Genomic DNA, 22027 nt, shown 5'->3' with positions numbered 1-22027 from the left:
AACATACTAGCCAAGTGAGTTCTCCTGAACACATTTCATAAACCCCTTACCCTCCTTATGTTTTACTTTCACGTTTTGGTAAGAAAAACGAGATAGTCACATTACTTGGAAAATGTGAATCTAGATGAGGTAGAAGAGCAAAGGGAGTATAAATACTCAAAATGAATAACAGTTTAATAAAGACAATTTAAAAATGCAAATCAAACACTGGGATTTATTTTTAAAGGGATAGAATTGAAAAATAGAGGGGTTATGTTAATTTTATATCAAGCCTTGGTTATATTGCAAAAGCAAAATGCTGCAGATACATGAAATCTGAAATATAAACAGTATATGCAGCAGGTCTGGCAGTATCTGTAGAGAGAAAAAAACAGTTAACATTTCAGGCCGATGACCTTTTATCAGAACTGGGAAAAGTTAGAAATATAATAAGTTTTAAGTAGGTGAAATGTTGTGGGAGGGGAGGAAGGTTGGAAAAAGATTGAAAGGGAAGATCTGTGGTATGGGGTGGAAAACAGGAGAGGTTAAAAGACAAAAAGGTTGGTGGTTTAGGGTCAAGGGTAGTAGTAATGGGACAAGTAAAGAAACAAAATATGTTTCTAGAGGAGGTGTGAATGGCCGAATGATGAATATGAATCATAAAGGAAAGAAATAGAAAAACAAGACAATAAAACCAAAACCTGCAAAGAAAATGGAAACAAAATGGGGACCGAGGTTATGACCTGAAATTACTGAACTCAATAGTGAGTCCAGAAGTCTTTAAAGTGAATAATCAAAAGATGTACTGTTCCTTGAGCTTGCATTAAGCTTCATGGGAACATTGCAGGAAGCTGAGGTCAGAAAGGTCAGAGTGGGATGAAGGTGGAGAATTAAAAAGGCTGCTGACGGGAAGTTCAGAATCATGCTTGTGAACTGAACGGAGATGTTCTGTGAAGTGATCACATAATCTGCATTTGGCCTTTCCAATATGGAGCAGACTGGATAGTGAGCAGTGAATACAGCATTTACTAAATTAAAAGAAATCCATGTACATTGTTGTTTCATCTGGAAGGAGTGTTTGGGGCCATGGATGGTGAGGAGAGAGGAAATAAAAGGGCAGGTGTTGCATCTCCTGTGCTTGTATGGAAAGGGTGTTCCCAAGCATCTGCTGTCCTTGTTCTCCTAGGTGCTAGAGGTAACAAATTTGGAAGAACAAAACCAGAGACCATCAATTTAAGATAGGCATCAAAAAAATCAAATAAGGAATTCAGCTGAAACTAGTTCAGACAAACAGTATAAGATATTTAAGGTTTAGCTGGATAACATAGGGAGGGAAGAGAGAATAGGAGGTTGTGTTGATTGATAGATGAAGAAGGATAGAAGGAGGCTCAAGTGGAACAGAAGCACTCATGGACTGGCTTGGTTGAATGGCTTATTTCTGTGCTGTATATTCTACTTACTTTGAAGTTTAACAGAATCCTGCCTTCGGATTTATTTTTAGATCTTTGCCTTGCCTTATTACAGAATCTGCTTTAATGTACTTAAATATCAAAATGGACACACACTGAATTATGAGTAACATTGTAAGCCTCAAACGATAACTCCTGGATTTTAAAGAGCTTTTGTTTTCCTTTTTTCCAGATTACCCAAAATCAGTTAGAGAACTTGAAATTGGAAAATGAACACTTAGCAGCAAAATTAAAAGTAGATGGGGTAAGGGCATATTTAAAATGTATTGGGTGAGGCATGGCCAAGCTTAAGGTTCACTTAAATTTGACAATTCTTCTTGACCACAATTGTTTGCCCTAACTTCAGTTTAGAGCTATTGGTTGAAAAGATATGGCGCTCTGCCGCTGATTCCAGTCAACACTAGTGCAAAGTTTGCGGGAAAACATGAACACCAACTGGATCTTTCAGCAGTGAGGCTGAGGTTAAGGGTCCATCCTGTACAAGACTAACGGCACAAGCCACATCACTGTAGTTTTATGATTTACTGATTGGCTCAGTAGCACATTGCATCAACTGCACAATTGTGCAGTCCCTCTCTAGAGATTTGAGTGCATAATCTAGGCTGACACTTTAGTACAGTATTGAGGAAGCTCTGCACTGTCAGAGCTACCAAGCTCCAAACTCTTCACTGAGGTAGACATAAAAAATCCCAGGGCACTATTTGAAGAAGAATGGGGGAAACATAGGTGCCCTGGCCAATATTTATTCTTTGATTGACATCACTAAACCTAAAACAGATCGTCTGGTCATAATGATGTTCCTGATTGTGGGACCTTGCTGTGCATAAATTAGCTGCCCTGTTTCCTACACTAAAACAGTAATTAGACTTTATAAACACTGCATTAGCTGCAAAAACACTTTGTTGTCAAAGACGCTATCTAAATGCAGATGAACTAGATTACACTTTCTCTCTCTAACACATTACACCAGCTCCCATTTGAAATCCCCATAAGCAAGGTTTTATGTTATGTTCCTTAATAGTTAGTAATAGGAAATTAAATATATTTTCCAAGATGATGCCAAATCATAATTAATAAAATGTAGTTTTCATAGTATGGGGCTACATTTGTCAAAAGTAAACTAGTTTTACTGAAATAAATGTGTTCCCTGAAGCTATTACTATTTTCACATTAATGATTTGGTTACTGAAATATTTATTTTTTTATATAAAAAACTGTTTATTAACAGTGCAATTATTAACAATTTCTTAGTGACTGATTAATCGGTTTGAAAGTGAACATTGGGTGCTCATTTGGTAAAACTAGCCTTTAACTGCGACATGAGGTATCAGGTCCTGCACCCTCTCTTGCTGGAGCAATTGAATCCTGCTGGGCTAGCAATGTCAGACACTATACTTGACCTTAGTGCCTTTGAGCTAGATAAATGGAACAATGATAAGAGGTCCTGGCTTATTCTGGAATACACGTATGCTGGATGATGGTAGGATTGTGTTCAGCAGTGATGGTCTTTGTGGTTGAATAGTCTGTGTTACGGTTGACACTTGAAAAATGGTTATATTGTTAAGCTGCAGGAATCCATGACTTCCAAAGGGGAAGAGGGAGAAAGGGATACAAATTAACAACCTCTCCATTCATTCCAACTACAGCAGAATTGTTCAATAACAGACCTTCATGATGGCTATGTTTCATCTGTGAGGCGACTGGAACAAGAAAACCAGCAGCTCCAACAAGAACTGACTGATGTGAGAAGCAAGCTGGAGATGTCAGCCAAGGTGTCTCAGGACAGATACGAGATGCTCTTGCTGCAAATACAGAACAAGCTGACAGATATCAGAGAAACGGAGGAGAGGTATGAAATCTTTGTCAGGCACAAATATGTAGTTAAATCTCAACTAGATGCACTGCATTAACCTCTAACATTTACAGTATCATTAGGGGAATGGGCTTATGTTCCAGAGACATGAGTTCAAATTTCACCAAGGCAGCTCAGGGAATTTAAATTCAATTAATGAATAAATCTGGAATGAAATACTAGTCCCATTAATAATGATCCAGATTGTTGTGAAACCCTCCTTAGGCTACTGTTGCCCTTCAAGCCCTTCAAGAGAGGAAATCTGCAGTCCTTATGTGGTCTGGCATATATGTGACTCTAGAGCCACGCCAATGTGGTTGACTTTTGTGTGACTCTGAAATGGCCTCAAGCCACGAAGTTGTAAGCGACTCACCACCATTTCCTCAAGGGCAATTATGGATGGACAATAAATGTTGGTCTGGCCAAGAAAGAATATAAAAGAAATAGATCTAAGATTGTATTTATAGAGAAATACTTAACATCTTAATAGCCACAATCTGTTGTTAGGCAGTAGTTACTTAGGAGAATGTTCCAACTTAGTGATGTCAGAAACCATTTGATGTATGCAGTCTTGGTTAACATCACCATGCAGTTGTAATGCCAAATGTGCTTATATTAATATAATTAAAAATTTCAGTAGTTATGTGTACCAGACCTTCCAAGACTTCACAGTCATAGACCAAAGCATCTGTGATTAGTTCAGAAAACCGCAAACTGTTATCAAATATTTTGTTGACTAAATGCAAACAAGTAGCTTGAAGGCAGATTGCATTAACTTGGCTTGTGTTGAGCATAAAAGATTTAGGAGGAATGTAATAGTAGTGTTTAAAATGATAATGGCTTCAATAGGTTAGAGACTGAGAAGCAAATTCCTCTGATGGCGGAATCCAGAACAAGGGGAGATAATCTTAAAATTAGAGCCAGGTCATTCAAGAGCAAACTCGGGAAGCATTTTCTCACACAAAGGGTAATGGAAAGCCGGAACACGCTTCCCCAAAAAATGCTGCAGATCCTGAGGGACACTTTCAAGGCTCAGATCAATAATTTAATGTTAGAAATACCCGCAGAAAATTTTTGAGCAGTGGGAAATAAATGAGACAAGAAACAGAATAAAGCTGAAAGTAAAGGCGTGGACAAGTGTAAGGGAAAGTAGAAATCCAGGAGACTGGAAAGCTCTAAAATGCAACAGACTTATAAAGGAGGTAATGAGCAACAAGGTAATATTTAAAGAAAAACAGCTTTGATGAGTTATGGAAGCTAAAGTTTTTATAATATAAGTGGAGTAAAGGGAACATAAATATTAAATGCTCAAAAGAATGAATGTCTGGCAGCATCTGTAGAGAGAGAAACTCTAGCCAACATTTCAAGTCAATGATCTTTTATTAGAATTGGTGCAGATTCCTCTCTCCACAGCTGTTGCCTGACCTGAGTATTTCCAGCATTTTCTTTCTTTATCTCAGATTGCCAGCATCTGCAATATTTTGCTTTTGAAATATGAGTACTTTTTAATACATTTTCAGTGAGAATGTGGACAAAATACCAGGGGTGCAGGAAACATAAATATAATTCATGAGGTAAAACATTATGGATTTAGTGTGAGTAAATAAGTTATAGGGAGTTGGACTGTTAGATAGCTCTTTACAGGGCATGATGGACTGAAGGGCCTCCCTCTTTGCTGTGTCATTCTAGGACTCTAAATAAAATAGCAATAGAGAAAATGATGGGACTTATGATAGCCAAATCCTCAGGGCCTGATGGCAATTAAGAGAAATAGTGAGGCTTTAGTCATTTTTCAAAGCTCCCTAGATACAGGAACTGTGCTTTTGGATTGGAAAATTGTGATCGTCGTTTCATTATTTAAAAAGGGAGGGATGTAGAAACCAGCCAACTAAAGAAGAAGAGAAAGATTTGCAGTTGGTTAGTGTCTTTCAGGACCCAAAGACTTCCCAATGTGCTTTGCAGCCAATGAAGTGTAGTCACAGTTGTAACTTAGGACCTGTCAGTTTAATAATGTATGTGTAGTTCAAGTCTGACTCATCTAGTTCAATTTTTGGAGTCGGTTACTAACATGGTAGCGTGTGAATCTTGTCAGAATGGAATTCCAGAAGGCATTTTTCAAGTTCCAGCACAGAAAATTGTCAAAAATGCAAGTATCTGGATTTGGAGGTAACCTTGTGGTTAGTAATGGAGGTAGGAGGTAAAGCATAGGGATAAAGGGAGAGGTTTATTGTGATATGATGTGATAAGTGGTATTCCCCAGGGATCTGTTCTGGAGCCTCAGCTTTTCACCATGTAATCAATGATTTGGCTGAAGGAATAGAGAACTGCCTATCAAGTTTGCAGATAACACTAAGTTGGGAGACTTAGCAAGTTATATAGGTGGAAGCAAGAAGTTACAAAACGATTTAAGCAGGCTAAGGGTGTGGGCAAACCTGGCTGATGGCGTTCAATGCGGGAAGATATGAGATCATCCACTTTGGACCTGGGAAAGCCAAATGGGAATGTTTTCTCAATTAGAGAGTTGGAACTATGAAAGGGTAGAGAGATCTGCATGTCCATGTACATAAAATTACAAAAGGTAATCAAAAAGACTAATGGAGTGTTTCAGATGTATTTGAGTCGAGATCAGACCCTCATCTGCAGGATCGTTTTCAGTTCAGGGGAATGATCTTCAAGGAAGGATATATTGGAGGGGGAGCGATGCAAATTCATCTGAATAATACCAGGGTTAAATTATGAAAACAACTTTATAAATCATCTTTCAACCTTCTGAACTCAATTAAATACAACAGGGATCAACAGAATAGGGAAACTGTTTCATCTGTTAGGAGAATCCAGAACAAGGGGGCATAACTACAAATTAAAGCCAGCTATTCAGGAGTCAAATCAGGAAGCACTTTTTCACATAATGGAAATCTAGAACTAGTTCCCAAGATGCTGTGGATTCTGGAATAATTGCAATTTCAGGCACAAGATGGATAAACCGTTGATAGATAAGAGTTTCAAGGAGTATGGAGTTAAGATGGTTAAATGTAGTTGAGGTACTGAACCAGCCATGATCTAATTGAATGATAGAACAGATTCAAGGAGCTGAATAGCTTCTTTCATTTCTTACTTACGTGGCGGTTGAAGGGTGATGCGTGAGGCAATTTATTGATGATGGTGAATACCATGGACAAAGCTGGCTGATGAGTCTAGTGGTTCGTGACCTGAGTTGGGAAGTGCTACAATAGCTTCAAAAAGAGTTAGAAGGCAACTGTAGGGTGTAAGAGGCAGACATGTATCTAATGCATCATGGAAATAACTGAGAAAATCTAATTGAGTGAAATGTATTGTAAAAGAAACTGAGTTGAAGATGTTCTGGAGAAGGAAGGAGAACTTAACTTGCTTAAGTTACAAGTATCCTGCAATTTTCTTTTATTGAATATGAGGCTCGCTGACTAGGCCAGCATTTGTTGCCCTTCCCTAACTGTCCTTGGAGGCGAACCACCTTGAACTGTTGCAGTCTGTGGTGTAGGTACATGCTCAGAGCTGTTAGTGTTCCAGGATTTTGACCCAGCAACAGTGAACATAGTTTCCTGCAATATATTTCTAAGTCAGGCTGGTGTGTGGCTTGGAGGGGAACTTGCAGGTGGTGGTGTTCCCATGTGCCTGCTGTCCTTGTCCTTGTGTGGTAGAGGTCATGGGTTTGGGAGGTCCTATCAAGCGATTATCAGTCCAATAATATTACCACTATACCACCCCGAGCAGAGTGTAGTGTGATTATAATTCCAGAATTTCATTACAAGTTCCTCTCCCCAATCTCCTCGAGTTCAAAAGCTCCAAACTATGATGCACAAAACTTAGTGAGCCACCTTTAGTAATGCCTCTTACCATCCAAAAGAGAGTATTTTTCTGAGCTGGATGTTACATCGTGATGAAGAAACTTGTTGATAAGACATGGCTTCATTGCAGTGTCAGATTTTATCATTGGGTTAATGTTGAATTAGGTGGAGCCTAGTAACATTGAGTGGTACTGCTGATTCTGTAACCTGAAGAGTTGGCAGAGATCTTCACTGTACTCATGACAAAAAAGTAAATCTACAGGCATTTATTTCCGAAACTGCAATATAATTTTTGCTTTAAGTGCCCCATCCAGAATTGAGAAGTTCAGGAGCTCTCTGTTGCAGCTCATGATGGTGAAAGACATAGTTGGAGATCTTCAAAAGTGATTGCTTTGCATTCCAAATTTTGGTTAAATAAAACCTTCTTCATCATTCTCAGGCTGTGGGCATCACTGGCAAAGCCAACGTTTATTGCCCATTCTTAGTTACCCTGAGAACATTGTGGTGGGCTGCCTTCTGACATGACTGCTGCAGTCCAGCTGGTGAAGTTGCTCCCCTATGCTATTAGGTAGAGTGTTTAGCTGAGTGGTCCACCCTGTTTTATTTCCGTTATTCTTTGTACTGGCTTTGACACAACTAGATGGCTTACTAGACTACTGAACACTAGATCACCCTGCAGCATAATGGAGTCATATATAGACCAGGCTAGAAAGGCACAGCTGCTTTCCTTCCCTAGAGGTGTAAAATAGTTTTTGAGCAATATGTTTTGATCAAAATTCCCTTAAAATGTGTAAAGTGGTAAAGGTAATTGATTCAGTGCAGCACTCACTGGAGAACTGATGTTTTACAGCTTCCAGCAGTTGCTTTAATTCCATTAATTAGAGGAACAGTTGTGTAATCTGAAAACTTTTCTGAATATTTGTAGACGAGTGGAGGAGCTCCAGCTTGAACATAAGAAGGAACTCAGAGAGCTTCAGAACAGACTCCAGGAGATGGCTGTCCACTCTGAAGGAGACAAACAGGCACTGCGAAGCCAGCATCCGTGCTCAGAGTCTGATTTCCCCAATTTTACAGAGGGCCGATTTACTGAGAGGGGCTTTTCCAATGCCATTCAAAGTGATTCATCTGATGCTTCATTTTCTGAATCCCTGCACAGGATCACCTCCTGTGTCATCCTGTCTGCAGATGAAAATGAAGCAGATTTTTCTGACAATGTATCAGGACAGTCTGTCCATTCACCTCCCAGCGAACAATTTCTGCCTTTGGTAAGTAATATATTGTACGTTTATTGTATATCAAACACTTGCATTCTCCTCAACAGTGAATTTCTATCTTATTCTGAAATATATAAATTACAGAATCCTTACAGTGCAGAAGGACCCATCTGACACATCGTGTCTGCACTGGCTCTCTGAAAGAGCATTCTACCTAGTCCCACTCCCCTGCCTTATCTTCAGAACCTTGCACAATCTCTCTTTCCAGATAGCAATCCAACTCCTTTTTGATATCTCGATCAAACCTGCCTCCACCACCCTCTCAGGAAGTTTGTTCCAGACTCCAACCACCCTTTGGGTGAAAAAAATTTTCTCTACATCACTTTGACTTCTTTTGCCAATTATTTTGTATCTGTGCCCTCTAGTTCTTGATGCTGTCTTGAGTGGAACAATTTCTCACTATTTATCCTGTCCATTCCCCTCAGTATCTTGAATGCCTCTATCAAGTCTCCTCTCAGCCTTCTTTGCTCCAAGGAAAACAGTCCCAACCTATCCAATCTATCCTCATAGCTACAGCTCTTTATAGCTCTTTATCCCTGGAATTGTTCTTGTGAATTTCCTCTGTACTCTTTCCAATGCCTTCACGCCCTTCCTCTAGTATGGTATCCAGAACTGGACGCAGTACTCCCAGATGAGGTCCAACAGTGTCTTATACAAGTTCAATGTGACCTCCTTACTCTTGTACTCAATGCCACTATTAATAGATCCTAAGATTCTATATGTTTTCTTAACTGCTCTCTCAACATGCCCTGCCATCTTCAGTAACTTATGGTACATATACACAGAGGTCCCTCTGTTCCTGCAGCTCCTTTAGAGTTTTTCCCATTATTTTATACTTCCTTTCCATATTCTTCCTGCCAAAATGAACCACTTCACACTTCTCTGCATTAAACTTCATCTGTCACTTGGCTGCCCAACCCACCAACATGTCTATGTCCCTTTTGAAATTTAAGACTATCCTCATCACAGTTGACAACCTTTCCAATCTTCGTATCACTTGAAAATTTTGAAATCATACCATGAACACCACAGTCTAGGTCTCTCTCATCCTGCAGGAGGAGTACATAGGAGCATGGAGCCTGGTGAACTAGCTGTATGCCTCGTGGCATACAGAGAGCAGAGATGATGGAGAAGAGAGCAGCGGAGGCGTCTGGCTGTGCAGATGGAGAAGTAGTACCCTCAGGAAGATGAGGTGATGCTGACTCCCGCATACGCCGTTGAAGAGCCACAATGAGCCATTGCTGGGCGGAGTCTGTCCAGACCCAGGGTCTAAAGTCGAAACCTTTCATTCCTGCAGATGACCTAGAACCAGTGTCACCGAATTCTGCGCATGTCTAGGGAACATGTGAAATAGGCATCTGCCAGCTGCTGCAGGATTTGACCCCACTGGGACATGGAGGACATCCACTGCCAGTGGCTGTGAAAGTGACTGCAGCACTCAATTTTTATGCCAGTGACTCCTTTCAGGACTCCACAGGTGACCTCTGTGGGATATCGCAATCCTCCACCCACAAATGCACCCATAAGGTCACAGACACCATCTTTGTGAAGGCACACAACTTTGTGAATTTCACTTGGGACCAGGAGAGCCAGGATGCAAGAGCTATTGAACTTGCCTAGATCTCAGGTTCCCCACAGATACAGGGTGCCTTCGACTGCACTCATATGGTGCTCAGATATGCATGGCAACAAGCAGTCAACTACATCAACTACAAGGGCTTCCATTCACTGAATGTGCAGCTGGTGTGTGACCACCACAAACACACCCTGCAGGTCTGCACTCGACTTCCAGGGAGTGTCCACGACTCCTACATTCTCAGTCGGTCACAGACCCCTGGCATCTTCCAGGGTCCACTGAAGCTGCAGGGATGGCTCCTCGGGGACAAGGGCGTTCAGATTCCTCTTCAGAAGTTTCATCATGGCTTGATTGGAGGCTTTGGGTCGTGGACTCCCTTGGCTGTTTCCCAGATGTGCCTGCAGAAGCAAGGGGAGATAATTAGTGCATGGCAGTAGTCTGTGAAACAGTACACGCCACTGAAAGCGTGGTTGTCTAATGGATTTGGGAGAGCACCGCCAGCCTCACCGACAACACAGGAACAGCCCAGATTCTCACCGGCCTGTTGGATGGCCTTGATTTCAGGCATTCCTCCACCAGTCTGCAGCCTCTCCCTCTTGTTGTGTGCGAGCTTGTCCTGCATGAATAGAGATGGAGAGAGTAAAATGATAAGTATACCTGGCATGTGTGGGTGGTGAGTGGTCCCATGGATGGGATGAGGACAATGAAGCTGTGCATGAGAGAATGGGAGTCTCCCTGCGGTTGTGTGGTGGGTTTGTGAGTTTGAGAGTTGAGCGTGATGAGAAGAGTGACTTACCCTGGCAGAACGGAGATCATTCATCCTTTTTCAGCACTGGATGGCTGTCGTCTTTTGTCAGGTGTTTGCAATGACCACAGCTGCCAACATCTCCCTAGCCTGATTGGTGATGTTACTGCTCATCCTGCAGCCAGAGCAGGGGTAGAGGACATCACGGCGAGCCTCCACTGCATCCAAAATGCGCTCAACGGGCACATCATTAAACCTGGGGGCTGCAGTTGTTTTGTATTTCAGGTCCATGTCTTCCATGCGGCATTCCTGGGCTGGAAGCACTGAAAGATGTGCACACAGATGCATTTTAAATATGGCGCCCAGTGTGAGGAAGCGGAGAGGTGATGGGGTGGCGGGCGAATGAAAACCAGTCCGGCATTGAAATGCCATGTTTGCCGGAATTGCATAATTGATGCTGGGACAGTACAGCGTGAGAAGCAGCCATTGCTGCAGTTAGTGCAAATCTAGGATGATTCCACCATTAGTCATTGAAACCCGTTTTGTTCTCTAACTTCCAAAGTTTGTATAATGATTGCCAGCTGTGGAAAAATTTTATCAGGTTTGGAAAGTGGTAGCATTTGCAAATGATTGCAGAATATTTGGCCAAAGCGTTTGGAACATGCATTTTCATAAAAAGAAGCCTGTTCAAACCTACCACTTTTATCAAGCTCTTGGTTACCTGTCCTAATATCTCCTTGTGTCGCTCATTTTCAAACTTAGTCTGATATCCTCTTGTGAAGTGCCTTTGGATATTTCACTATGTTAAATGTGCTATATATATGCAAGTTGTTGCTGACGATCATCAAAAACTAGCTCTAGGTGGTAAATGACCACAAGATGCATCATATACCTTTTGTAAACTCTGTGATATGAGCCGCTTCTAAGAGCTTGTCCTGTTCCCTTTTGAATCTTTGCTGTAAATCTGCCCCAATGTTGTGATCGACCACTAATGCCAATAAAGGTCAGTGACTCTCTGAAAAGAAAGCCATTAAACCTTATGCTCACGTAACTTGTAGACAGAATATTTCATTTTGATAAATTAGCAAGCACATGGGGAAATGGCTACATGTACAAAATCCTTTAAATGTAATTTTAAATCCTTTAATTATGCCTCCCTACATTTTTCCAGAATGAAAAGGCCCAAGTCCCTGAATCTTGCAAGTACTAAGGGTTTTTAAGTTGGGTAGTAATCTACTGGTTTGCCTCTGAATCTTTCACCATGCGAGAAGACCAGAATTCACCCATAGTGTCTTTGAAATCATGCTGTTGACTGCCTGTTTTCTTGGCATTATGAGTGCTATTTTTGCCTCAAGTGCCGTCTGGGGTAAACCACATGCTTCTGGTGCAAGCCACATCTGGTGCCATTTTGATGAGGGCATTAACACCTGAGCAGTGAGTGTCAGCTGGGAGTATACAGCTTTTGCCCTCTCTTCACCTCACACACATGTTCAGCTGTTCAGCAGCAGAAGGCTGCCCCACCAGAGCTATTTCAAGGGATCATCAACTGTCAGGCCAGTTTGATTTTTACTGACTGTTGCAGAGTTTGTAGGAATGTTTGGTTTCTAAATTCTTTAAAATGGTTCAAGTCTATGGCGAGTGATGTGAGATACGCCTGACTTGGAGGATTCTGCACAGTCCACTTGTTCTCAGCCATAGGTGTAGTAGTTTGCACCCCACTTGGACTACAGCATGGTGAGGAGAATAGGCAGAGGCAATACAGAGTAAGACAGGCTGTTGGAAGAGGGAGGTGGACAATGGGCTTTCTGCAGGAGACCACATCCACAAAGAGGGTTCAGGGAGCAATTTTCCTTCCTGATCCTCAGTAAGAAACAGTGTTTCAGGCAAGTTCCTAGAGGAGGCTGATATCACTGTGTTTACAAAGGGTAGGTGTGATATTGCCTTAAGGGCACCTCATTGAAATCTACCACCTGCTGCAGGCTCAGTAGAGGGTGAGGACGGCATTGCTAGTGGCTGTGAAGGTGACCATGGTGATGAATTTTTATGTGCCTGGGCGCTTGCAGGCTGGAGAAGGTGATATTTGCAACATTTCCAATTTGTTGTCCACTGAGGCTCTGTATTAAGAACATAAGAACTAGGAGCAGGAGTAGGCAATTCAGCCCTTCGAGCCCGCACCGCCATTCAATACGATCGTGGCTCATTTCGGCCTCAATTCCAATTTCCCGCCCTCTCCCCATAACCTTTCAACCCGTTACTAATTAAAAATCTGTCTATCTCCTCAAATTTATTCAGCGACCCGACATCCACTGCACTCTGAGGTCGTGAATTCTATAAATTCACGGCCTTTTGAGAAAAATAATTCCTCCTCATCTCAGATTTAAATCTACCATCCCTTAGCCTAAAACTATGGCCTCTCGTTCTAGAATGCCCCACAAGGGGAAACATCTGCTCTGTGTCTACTTTGTCTATCCCCTTTAGCATCTTATATGCCTCAATTAGATCTCCTCTCATCCTTCTAAACTCTAGCGAGTATAGGCCTAAACTGTTCAATCTCTCCTCATAAGACAAGCCCCGCATCTCTGGAATCAATCTAGTGAACCTCCTCTGAAACGCCTCCAATACAACTACATCCTTCCTCAAGTAAGGGAACCAAACTTGTGCACAGTACTCCAGGTGCAGTCTCACCAATGCCTAGCACAGTTGCAACAACACTTCCCTATTTTTATACTCTATTCCTTTAGCAATAAATGCCAAAATTCCATTTGCCTTCCTTAATATCTGCTGAACCTGCATACTAGCTTTCAGCGATTCATACATGAGGACACCCAGATCCCTCCGCACTGAAACATTCTGTTTCTGATGTTTCTCTCCATTTAAATATCCAAGAGAACTGGCAACATTTCACTCTCTCTTGCCAGAAAGAAGCAGGCAGAGTGAGCACAGGGCTTTGTGAAGATTGCAGGCTTCCCTAAGGTGCAAGATGCCGTTGACTGTGTGCCCATTGCTTTGCTGTGCATTTTAATTCAGATTGCACTCCCTCAATGTCCAACTGATGTGCAAACCATAAGCAGAGAATCATGCAGGTCAATGCCTGGTATCCTGGCAACAGTCATGATGTCTTCCTTCTGCAACAGTCCCATCTGCATCTGAGCCACCAGGACAAATCAGAGGCTGCTGGGCCACAAACACCATCAGCTACCACCTAGCACATGACTTTTGTACGTTAAATATGCAGCATGCATATGGAAACCATGCTGCCACACAAAATATGGTCAAGCAGACTGTTGGGATGTTTAAACCACGCTTATGCTGCTCAGACTTTGCTGGAGGAGCCCTGAAGTACTTTGCAGAGGATGTGCCAAGATTCATAGTGGTCTGCTGCACAATCCTGCCGAGGGAACAATCCTTGCTCCCATATATAGGAGGAGGAGGACAAAGAGAAGAGGCAACCAACATACAGCTCCTTCCTGGCCAGGCTGTTCATGATCAGCTCACCTGACTGTGATCCTAGGAAACACCGTTCCAATTCCCCAACAATCCCACACCTTACTGTCCCTCCCATCGCAGTATCCGCTTGGCTATAATACAAAAAAGCTGCAAAAAAATAAGTATACCAACCAAACTTATGAATTAAGCCATACCATGTTGCATATAAATGTTAGCTGTGTGCATTTCCTTAGTATCTGTTTCCTTATGGCTTTCCGTGTCCTAGTGCTGCTACATGGCACTACCCCAGTGGCTGCAGCATAGTTGGTGATACTCAGTGGGGAAGATGGTACATACAAACATGCGAATTAGGAGCAGGAGTAGGCCACTTGGCTCCTCGAACCTGCTGCACCATTTAATAGGATTATGGCTGACCTGATTATAACCTCAACTCCAAATTCCTATCTACCCTGATAAGCAAAGTGGTGAAAGGTTATCAAGGACCCATCTACCTCTGCCATAATATTCAAAGACTCTGTTTCCACTGCCTTTTGAGGAAGAGTTTTCCAAAGACTTACTACCCTCAGAGAAAGAAATTCTCCTTACCTCTGTCCTAACTGGGAACCCCCTTATTTTTTAACAGTGGCCTCTAGTACTAGGGGTTCTCACACAAGAGGAAACATCCTCTCCACCCTGTCAAGACCCCTCAGGATCTTTTGATTGAAACATATGTCACCTCTTACCCTGCTAAACCAGCCCACAAACCAGGATACAAGCCTAATCTGTCCAGCCTTTCCTCATAAGACAACCCGCCCATTCCAGGTATTAGTCTGGTAAATCTTCTTTGAACTGCTTCCAATGCATTTACATCCTTCCTTAAATAAGGACACCAATACTATACACATTACTTCAGATATGGTCTCACCAAAATTCTGCATAACTGAAGCATAAGGTCCCTACTTTTGTATTCAATTCCCCTCGCAATAAGCAGTAACATTATATTGGCTTTTCTAATTACTTACTATACCTGCATACTAGCATTTTGCGATTCATGCAAGAGGACCCCTAAATCAATCTGCATGTTGGAGCTTTGGAGTCTCTCACCATTTAGATAATATGAAACTGAATTGGACTAGCCACGTATGAGAGCTGGTCAGAGGCTAGGAATCCTGCGATGAGTAACTCACCCCCTGACTCCCCAAAGCCTGTTCACCATCTACAAGGCACAAGTCAGGAGTGAGATGGTAAATTCTCCACTCGCCTGAATGAGTGCAGCTCCAACAACACTCAGGAAGCTTGACACTATCCAGAACAAAGCAACCCACTTGATTGGCACCTCATCCACAAACATTCACTTCCTCCACCACCGACGAACAATGGCAGCAGTGCGTACCACCTACAAGATGCACTGCAGAAATTCACCAAGGCTGCTTTGGCAGCACCTTCCAAACCTGCGACCACTAGAAGGACAAGGGCAGCAGATAGATGGGAACACCACCACCAGCAAGCTCCCCTCCAAGCCACTCACCATTCTGACTTGTAAATATATCACCGTTCCTTCACTGTCGCTGGGTCAAAATCCTTGAACTCCTTTCCTTACCGCACTGTGGATGTACCTACACTCTAGGGATTGCAGCAGTTCAAGAAGGCAGCTCACCACTTTCTCAAGGGCAGTTAAGGATGGGCAATAAATGCTGGCCCAGCCAGCGAAGCCCATGCCCTATAAATGAATAAAAAAAAATGTTTTTTATTTTTCTTTCCCAACTGGACAATTTCACATTTTCCTTATTATACTCCATTTGTTAGGTCTTTGCCCACTCACTTTGTATATCCCTTTGTAGCCTCCTACTATCCTCTTCACATCTTACTTTCCTACCTATCTTTGTGTGATCAGTAAATGTAGCAACCATACTTTAGGCCCCTTCATCCAAGTCATTTAAATAAATTGTAAAAAGTTGGGGCTCAGCACTGATCCCTGTAGCACACCACTTGTTACACCTTGCCAATCAGAAAAAGACCCATTAATGCCTTCTTTCTGTTTCCTGTCAGCTAGCCAGTCATCTATCCATGCCGGTAGGTTATTGCGAAAAATAATAGCTCGTTGTGTACGGGGTAACTTATGATATAGCACTTTATCAAATGCCTTCTAGAAACTTAAAGGTGTTATAGCAGGGTACTTGGAAAAATTCTGGGTAATCACATCCACCGGTTCCCCTTTATCCATGTTACTTCCTCAAAGAACGCCAATAACTTAATTAAACATGATTTCCCTTTCACAAAACCATATTGACCCTGCCTGATTACCCTGAATTTTTCCAAGCACCCAGCTATAACACCTTTAATAATAGCTTAATATCTGTCATAGGGAAAGTATTAGAAGCTAACTGGCCTGTAGTTTCCTGCTTTCTGCCTCCCTTCCTTTTTGAATGAAGGAGTTACATTGGCTATTTTCCAATCTAAAGGAACCTTCCCTGAATTTCAGGAATTTTGGAAAATTAAAACCAATGCTGCAGCCATCTCACTCCATTTTGATCAACTATCAACTGTCTCACTAGCCACTTTTTTAAGACCCTAGGGTGAAGTCCATGAGGTCCTGGTCAGCCCGCAGTTCCAACAATTTTCTCAGTACCACTTCCCTGGTGTTTGTAATTTTCCTAAGTTCCTCCCTCCCTTCCATTTCTTGATTTACTGCTATTTCTGAGATGTCACTTGCATCCTGTATAGTGAAGACCGATGCAAAGTACCAGTTCAATTCATCTGCCATCTGTTTATTTTCCCAGACTCACTTTCTGTAAATATTTTAAAAAGAAATGAGTTAATAAAGTGAACGCTGGTCCTATAGAAACTCTTATTGTCTGTCTTTATATTTCTAGCTCACGTTCTCTCGTACTCTAATTTTTCCTTGCCTATCAATCCTTTGGTCATTCTTGCCATCATTTATATTCTACCCTATCATCTGACCTGCCACCCATCTTTGTGCAAGTATATGCTTGTTCTTTAACTTTGGAACAATCTTTAATTCTATCCTGTATATTCTGAAGTATCCCCTTAAATATCTGCCACTGCATCTCTATTGACTTATCCTCTAACCTAATTTGCCAATTCACTTTAGCTAGCTCCACTTTAATGTCTTCATAATTGCCCTTATTTAAGTTTCAAATACTAGTCTTGGACCCACTCTACTCTCCCTGTAAAATTCAATCATATTATGATCACTGCTACTGAGGGGTGCCTTCACTATGAGGTCATTGATTAACCCTATCTTGTTGCACAGTACCAGGTCTAGTATAGCCTGCTCTCTGCTTGGTGCCAGAGTGTGCTGTTCTAAGAAACTATCCCAAAAACATTCTATGAATTCCTCATCTGATTTTCCTAGTCTAGATGGGGGATTTTAATCTGCATAATTATTGCCATACCTTTCAGACACGCTCCCATTATTTCTTCCATTATACCCCGTCCTACTGTGTGGTTACTGTTAGGGGGCCTGTACACCACTTCCACAAGTGACTTCTTGCCTTTATCATTTCTCATTTCTACCCAACCCAAACTCTCCCAGATTACATGGCTGCTGTGGTGGGACCACTGGGAAAAGAAATTATAGGATGCAAGAGAGGAGGATTATGTAACAGGATGCTGTTATGAATTGTTTCAGCCCCGCTGCTTGCCCCAATATTCGCAATAGCTGCTCTAATCACGGCAACCATCATCTCTTCTATCTAGTTAGGACTTGCAACCTTGTCTGCCCCTTGTGGGCTTGGTGCTGCTGCCTCCAGTTTATGCACCTATTATCTGCAATAGAGAAGGAACTGTGTTAGTGAGTGTGTTGCAATGTATTTGGGTGATGTGCTTGTCATGGTTGAACTGCTGGTTGTATGTGCAGGTTGTGAGATGTGGGTGTGAGGCGTGCACCAGTTCTCAATGTGTGAAGGTGAGATGAAACTATGAATGTGCAGTATGAGTCATGATTGATAAAGAAAACAAAGTTTTGCATTTCTGTAATGACCACCGGATGTGCTGAAATGCTTTATAGCCAGTGAGGTACCTTAGAAGAATAGTCTTTGTTATGATGTGGGAAATGCAACACCAGTTCACACACAGCAAACTCCCACAGCTTTGGAGCACGCTTCATGACCTGTTCTGCCATATTTCAGTGTCCTTCGTGCTCACACTCTCTTCTACAACCATTTCCAACATATTATCCTGCCAGAATCCCCCTCTCCATTCAAGCGATGCAGAACAGCTTTAAGTGGTGCGAGTATTGCCCAAACTTGGGGCCCCTTGCTTGCAGCCAGGTTTACGGCTGGCTGCATGCAGTCATCATGCAAATTAACAGGTAGCACAAAGTTTGCAAGCTGCCTGCATCAGAAGCAACAGATGTGGGTAAATTATGCTTTGCAATACCCACACACGTTATTGGGCTTTGCCCAATTTTCCGGCTAGTGTTTAAAAAAACCATAAAAGGTGACCTGAAATTGCTCATAGCAACATCATATTTATACAATGGAATAGCACAATGTATTTGGTTAGGACTTTAGCTTTTGCACGAGGGATCCACATTTATATCCAGTCCATGAGAATGTCTCCTTCCTCTGCAGGTTGTTAAGAGGCTCAACTAATGATATGAGCACATAGTGTAAAACAGCTCACACCTGTATACTAGTAGCACTAATTTATCTGTCTCTCTCAAAATAGATAGTCCTCCCATTTATTGTTTGTAATCATGTTGGTTAATGTATTTCAGAGCCCAACAATTGCATCTACCAACACATCATTCGCGGTCAGGTTTCTTGAGGAAGAGGACAGGAGATCACAGCAGCTCTTAAAACGTCTAGACATGCACATTGAGGAACTCAAAACTGAAAGCGAAAGAACCATTGACAAATATGTTTAGTCCACTGTGATCCAAACACAGCTCCCAGGCTCCAGATAATGGACATTATTCAGTGTGAGTCTGAATAAAATGGAGCTATTGTGTGTACTGTCCAGCCTTGGTGATTGTTACATTTTGGTTCTTTGAACTGTACCTAATGTATATTAGAGTATGCATTGACTTATCCTTCTCCTGGTTTCTTAATAACCTGTGGTACTGTAGCTTTTTGTTCATCCTGACCAAAGTTACTGATCTGTAATCACGTTAGTCTAAAGCAGTGCAGCCGGCATATGCCTCAAAGTGCACTCTATACCACTCTTGGAGGTTTACTTCAAGCTCTTATTCTTCCCCTAAAATCCAGTCTCTGTCCCTGAATTTTTCGATTTTCAGAGATGGCACCGAGAAACTACTCCAGTGCCTACAACAGCCCAACTTTGCAAGTGTCAAGTGCAAGGCCATGTTTACATCAGTATTTATGAGTAAACACATTTGTGAACCATTTGAAGACTATCATTTGAAGACTCCATATTGGTGCTGTGCTAAAGACGTTGAATTGGGCCTACTTGTCCAATAAACTAGCCAAAACACAACAATGGGTGCTTCTGTTAAAGGAAAGGAAACAATAATCTATCTGCTTGACAGCTGTATTTTGGTACAACATTGTGGCCCAAGAATGACCAGTATTTTAGACATGTCTGAAATCATGTTTACACTTTTTACACCATTATAAACTGGTGGATAAATGCCAGTTAACAAATAGTTCAAACTCTATCAAAAAGTTAGAGTTTTATTCGTGCAGTCGAAGGAATGAAACTGATGAGTTCAGAGTCTGCTTTTGATCAGTTTATCCTTTGTCAGTTATGTATTGGTAGTAGGTTCCCATGCCTATTGGTCAGTATTACTTAAAAGGACCTGCATCTTCCTGAAAAGACTAATCAATGAAGCTAATTGTTTGTTTTATAAAGGAAACCTCCAGTGCTAATTTATAATTGTATATTTATGTACATAAGATTTATCAATAAACTTTATACACAATTGAAGAAGCTTGTTCCAGCTTGTTTTATTGAAGTACACAGATGTGACATCTATATGCATGTTAGATTTGTATAAAAACAACAATGAGTCCTTTCCGTTTTTATTTTGCCTGTTGTAATATACATGATCTCATGTTGCATTGCACAGACACGGAGCCATAGTTTGATGAAAGGTCACAGACCTGATACTTCAACTCTTTTTCTCTCTCCACAGATGCTGCTTGAGTAATTCCACAATGGAACTCCCTCCTTAACAGCACTGTGGGTGTACCTACCCCATAGGGACTGCAGTGGTTCAAGAAGGTGGCTCACCACCTCTCAGGGCTAATTAGGGATGAGCAACAAATGCTGGCCTAGCCAGTGATGCTGACATCCTGTGAAATAATAAACAAAAAAGAGAACCCTGTTTTTATTTCAGATTTCCAGCATCCACAGTATTTTGCTCTTGTGTTTGAGTCTCTGCGCTTCTCCACCCAAGGATCTAATCTTGAATGAGTGGGTTAGAGGAAATGTTAGATGGAGGGTTGACGTTTCCTTAGAGAAAGTAAAACGGTTTCAAGAAAAGATGCTTTTGGTAATTGTCTAGGGTAACTCAAAATAGTGACTATGTTGGTCAGTGCTACACAGGATAGAAAGTTTACTTTTATGATTTTTTAAAAATGTCAATATAATGCCCAGGATTTGACCATAGAATTATGTGGCAAAATCCCAGGCAGTATATTATTTGTTCACATTTTGAAGTAAAACACAGGTACCTGCTTAGTATTGTATTAGACCTCTGTCACCAGTGGTCCCAGATGGTGCAATTTTAAAGGGGTTGCAAGATGAGAGATACCTGGTGTGGCTGTGATGGTGGTGGGTGGAGTGGGGTGTGGCGGGATGCAGTATATGTACACAAAACCTTGAGGGACAATTTGAGAAGGCTGTTGAAGAAACACTTGGGATTCTTGGCTTTATGAATTAAGGACAAAAGCAAAGAAGTTATGCTAAACCTATACAGCACAGCTGGAGTGTTGTGTCTAATTCTGGATGCCACACTCTCAGAAGGATTTCAAGCCCTTACAGGATACAGAGGAGATTTTCTAGAATAGCACCAGGGATATGGGACTTCAGTGATGTGCAGAAAGAGGAAAAAATTCAAATAGTTTATGTAATAATAACATAGAACACTCAGCACAGAAACAGGCTGTCTAGACCAAATAGTACGTGCTAGTGTTTATGGCCCACAAAAGTCTTCTCTCATTCTGTCTGCTTCATCTTAGCTTTTCAGCCGATCTTTCTATTCCCTTTTCTCTCATGTACTCAGATACTTTCAGATGGAAACTCGATAAACTATTTGCCTCAATCACTTTCTATGGTAGCAAATTCCACATTCTAACTGCTTTCTGAGTAAAGAAATGTCTCCTTATTTCCCTATTGGATTTATTAGGAGCTATTTTGTAATGATGGCCCCTAGTTTGATTTTGACACAAGGGGAAATATTCTCTCCATACCTTCCCTGTCCAACCCATTCCCAATTTTTTAAAAACATCAGGTCTTTCCTAAGTTTAACTGTTCAACCAATAGCTGTAATCTGCTAATTCTGACATCATCCTTGTAAATGTTTTTACACGTTCTGTAATTCTATGTCCATGTGACAGTGTGGAGGCCAGAACTGTCCACAGTACTCTTAAGTATAACCTGACTAGCGTCCTATACAGTTGTAACAACATCACTATTGAATTCCATATCGCTGGAAATCAACCCCGGTGCTTTATTAATATTTTTAATTGTTTTGCTAACCTGTGGTGTTGATTTTAATCATTTGTTCACCTGTACCCCTAGGTCCCTTTGCTCTTCTACTCCGTTCAGTTTGATTTTCTAAGCTGTCACTGATGTTTCTGTTTTCCCTGCTGTTATGACACAGCAGTTGGTAAAGGCCGAGTTATTTAAAATCCCAGAGGGAAACTAAACAATTGTCATAAGCTATATTTTCAAT

The 22027-nt window shown here is 41.5% G+C and overlaps 1 protein-coding gene across 8 annotated transcripts in view; it reads left to right on the top strand.

The window, feature by feature from the left end:
• The window catches only part of cep63 (centrosomal protein 63), a 97231-nt gene extending 77176 nt beyond the window's left edge, over positions 1-20055 (top strand). For 6 of the 8 annotated variants that reach the window (XM_041182945.1, XM_041182949.1, XM_041182947.1 and 3 more), the window contains 4 exons: positions 1621-1692; positions 3095-3297; positions 8050-8389; positions 18887-20055. In XM_041182945.1, the coding sequence (XP_041038879.1) occupies positions 1621-1692; positions 3095-3297; positions 8050-8389; positions 18887-19036 (765 nt within the window). In that variant the 3' untranslated portion in view covers positions 19037-20055. The remainder of the gene's footprint in view (positions 1-1620; positions 1693-3094; positions 3298-8049; positions 8390-18886) is intronic. The other 2 variants (XM_041182950.1, XM_041182946.1) reach the window with 2 other exon arrangements.
• Positions 20056-22027: the final 1972 nt, after the last annotated feature.

Source organism: Carcharodon carcharias, chromosome 2 (genome assembly GCF_017639515.1).
Source record: "Carcharodon carcharias isolate sCarCar2 chromosome 2, sCarCar2.pri, whole genome shotgun sequence".
Taxonomy (NCBI): domain Eukaryota; kingdom Metazoa; phylum Chordata; class Chondrichthyes; order Lamniformes; family Lamnidae; genus Carcharodon; species Carcharodon carcharias.
Note: the sequence above shows the minus strand (reverse complement) of the source record. Positions and strands in the feature narration are given on the sequence as shown.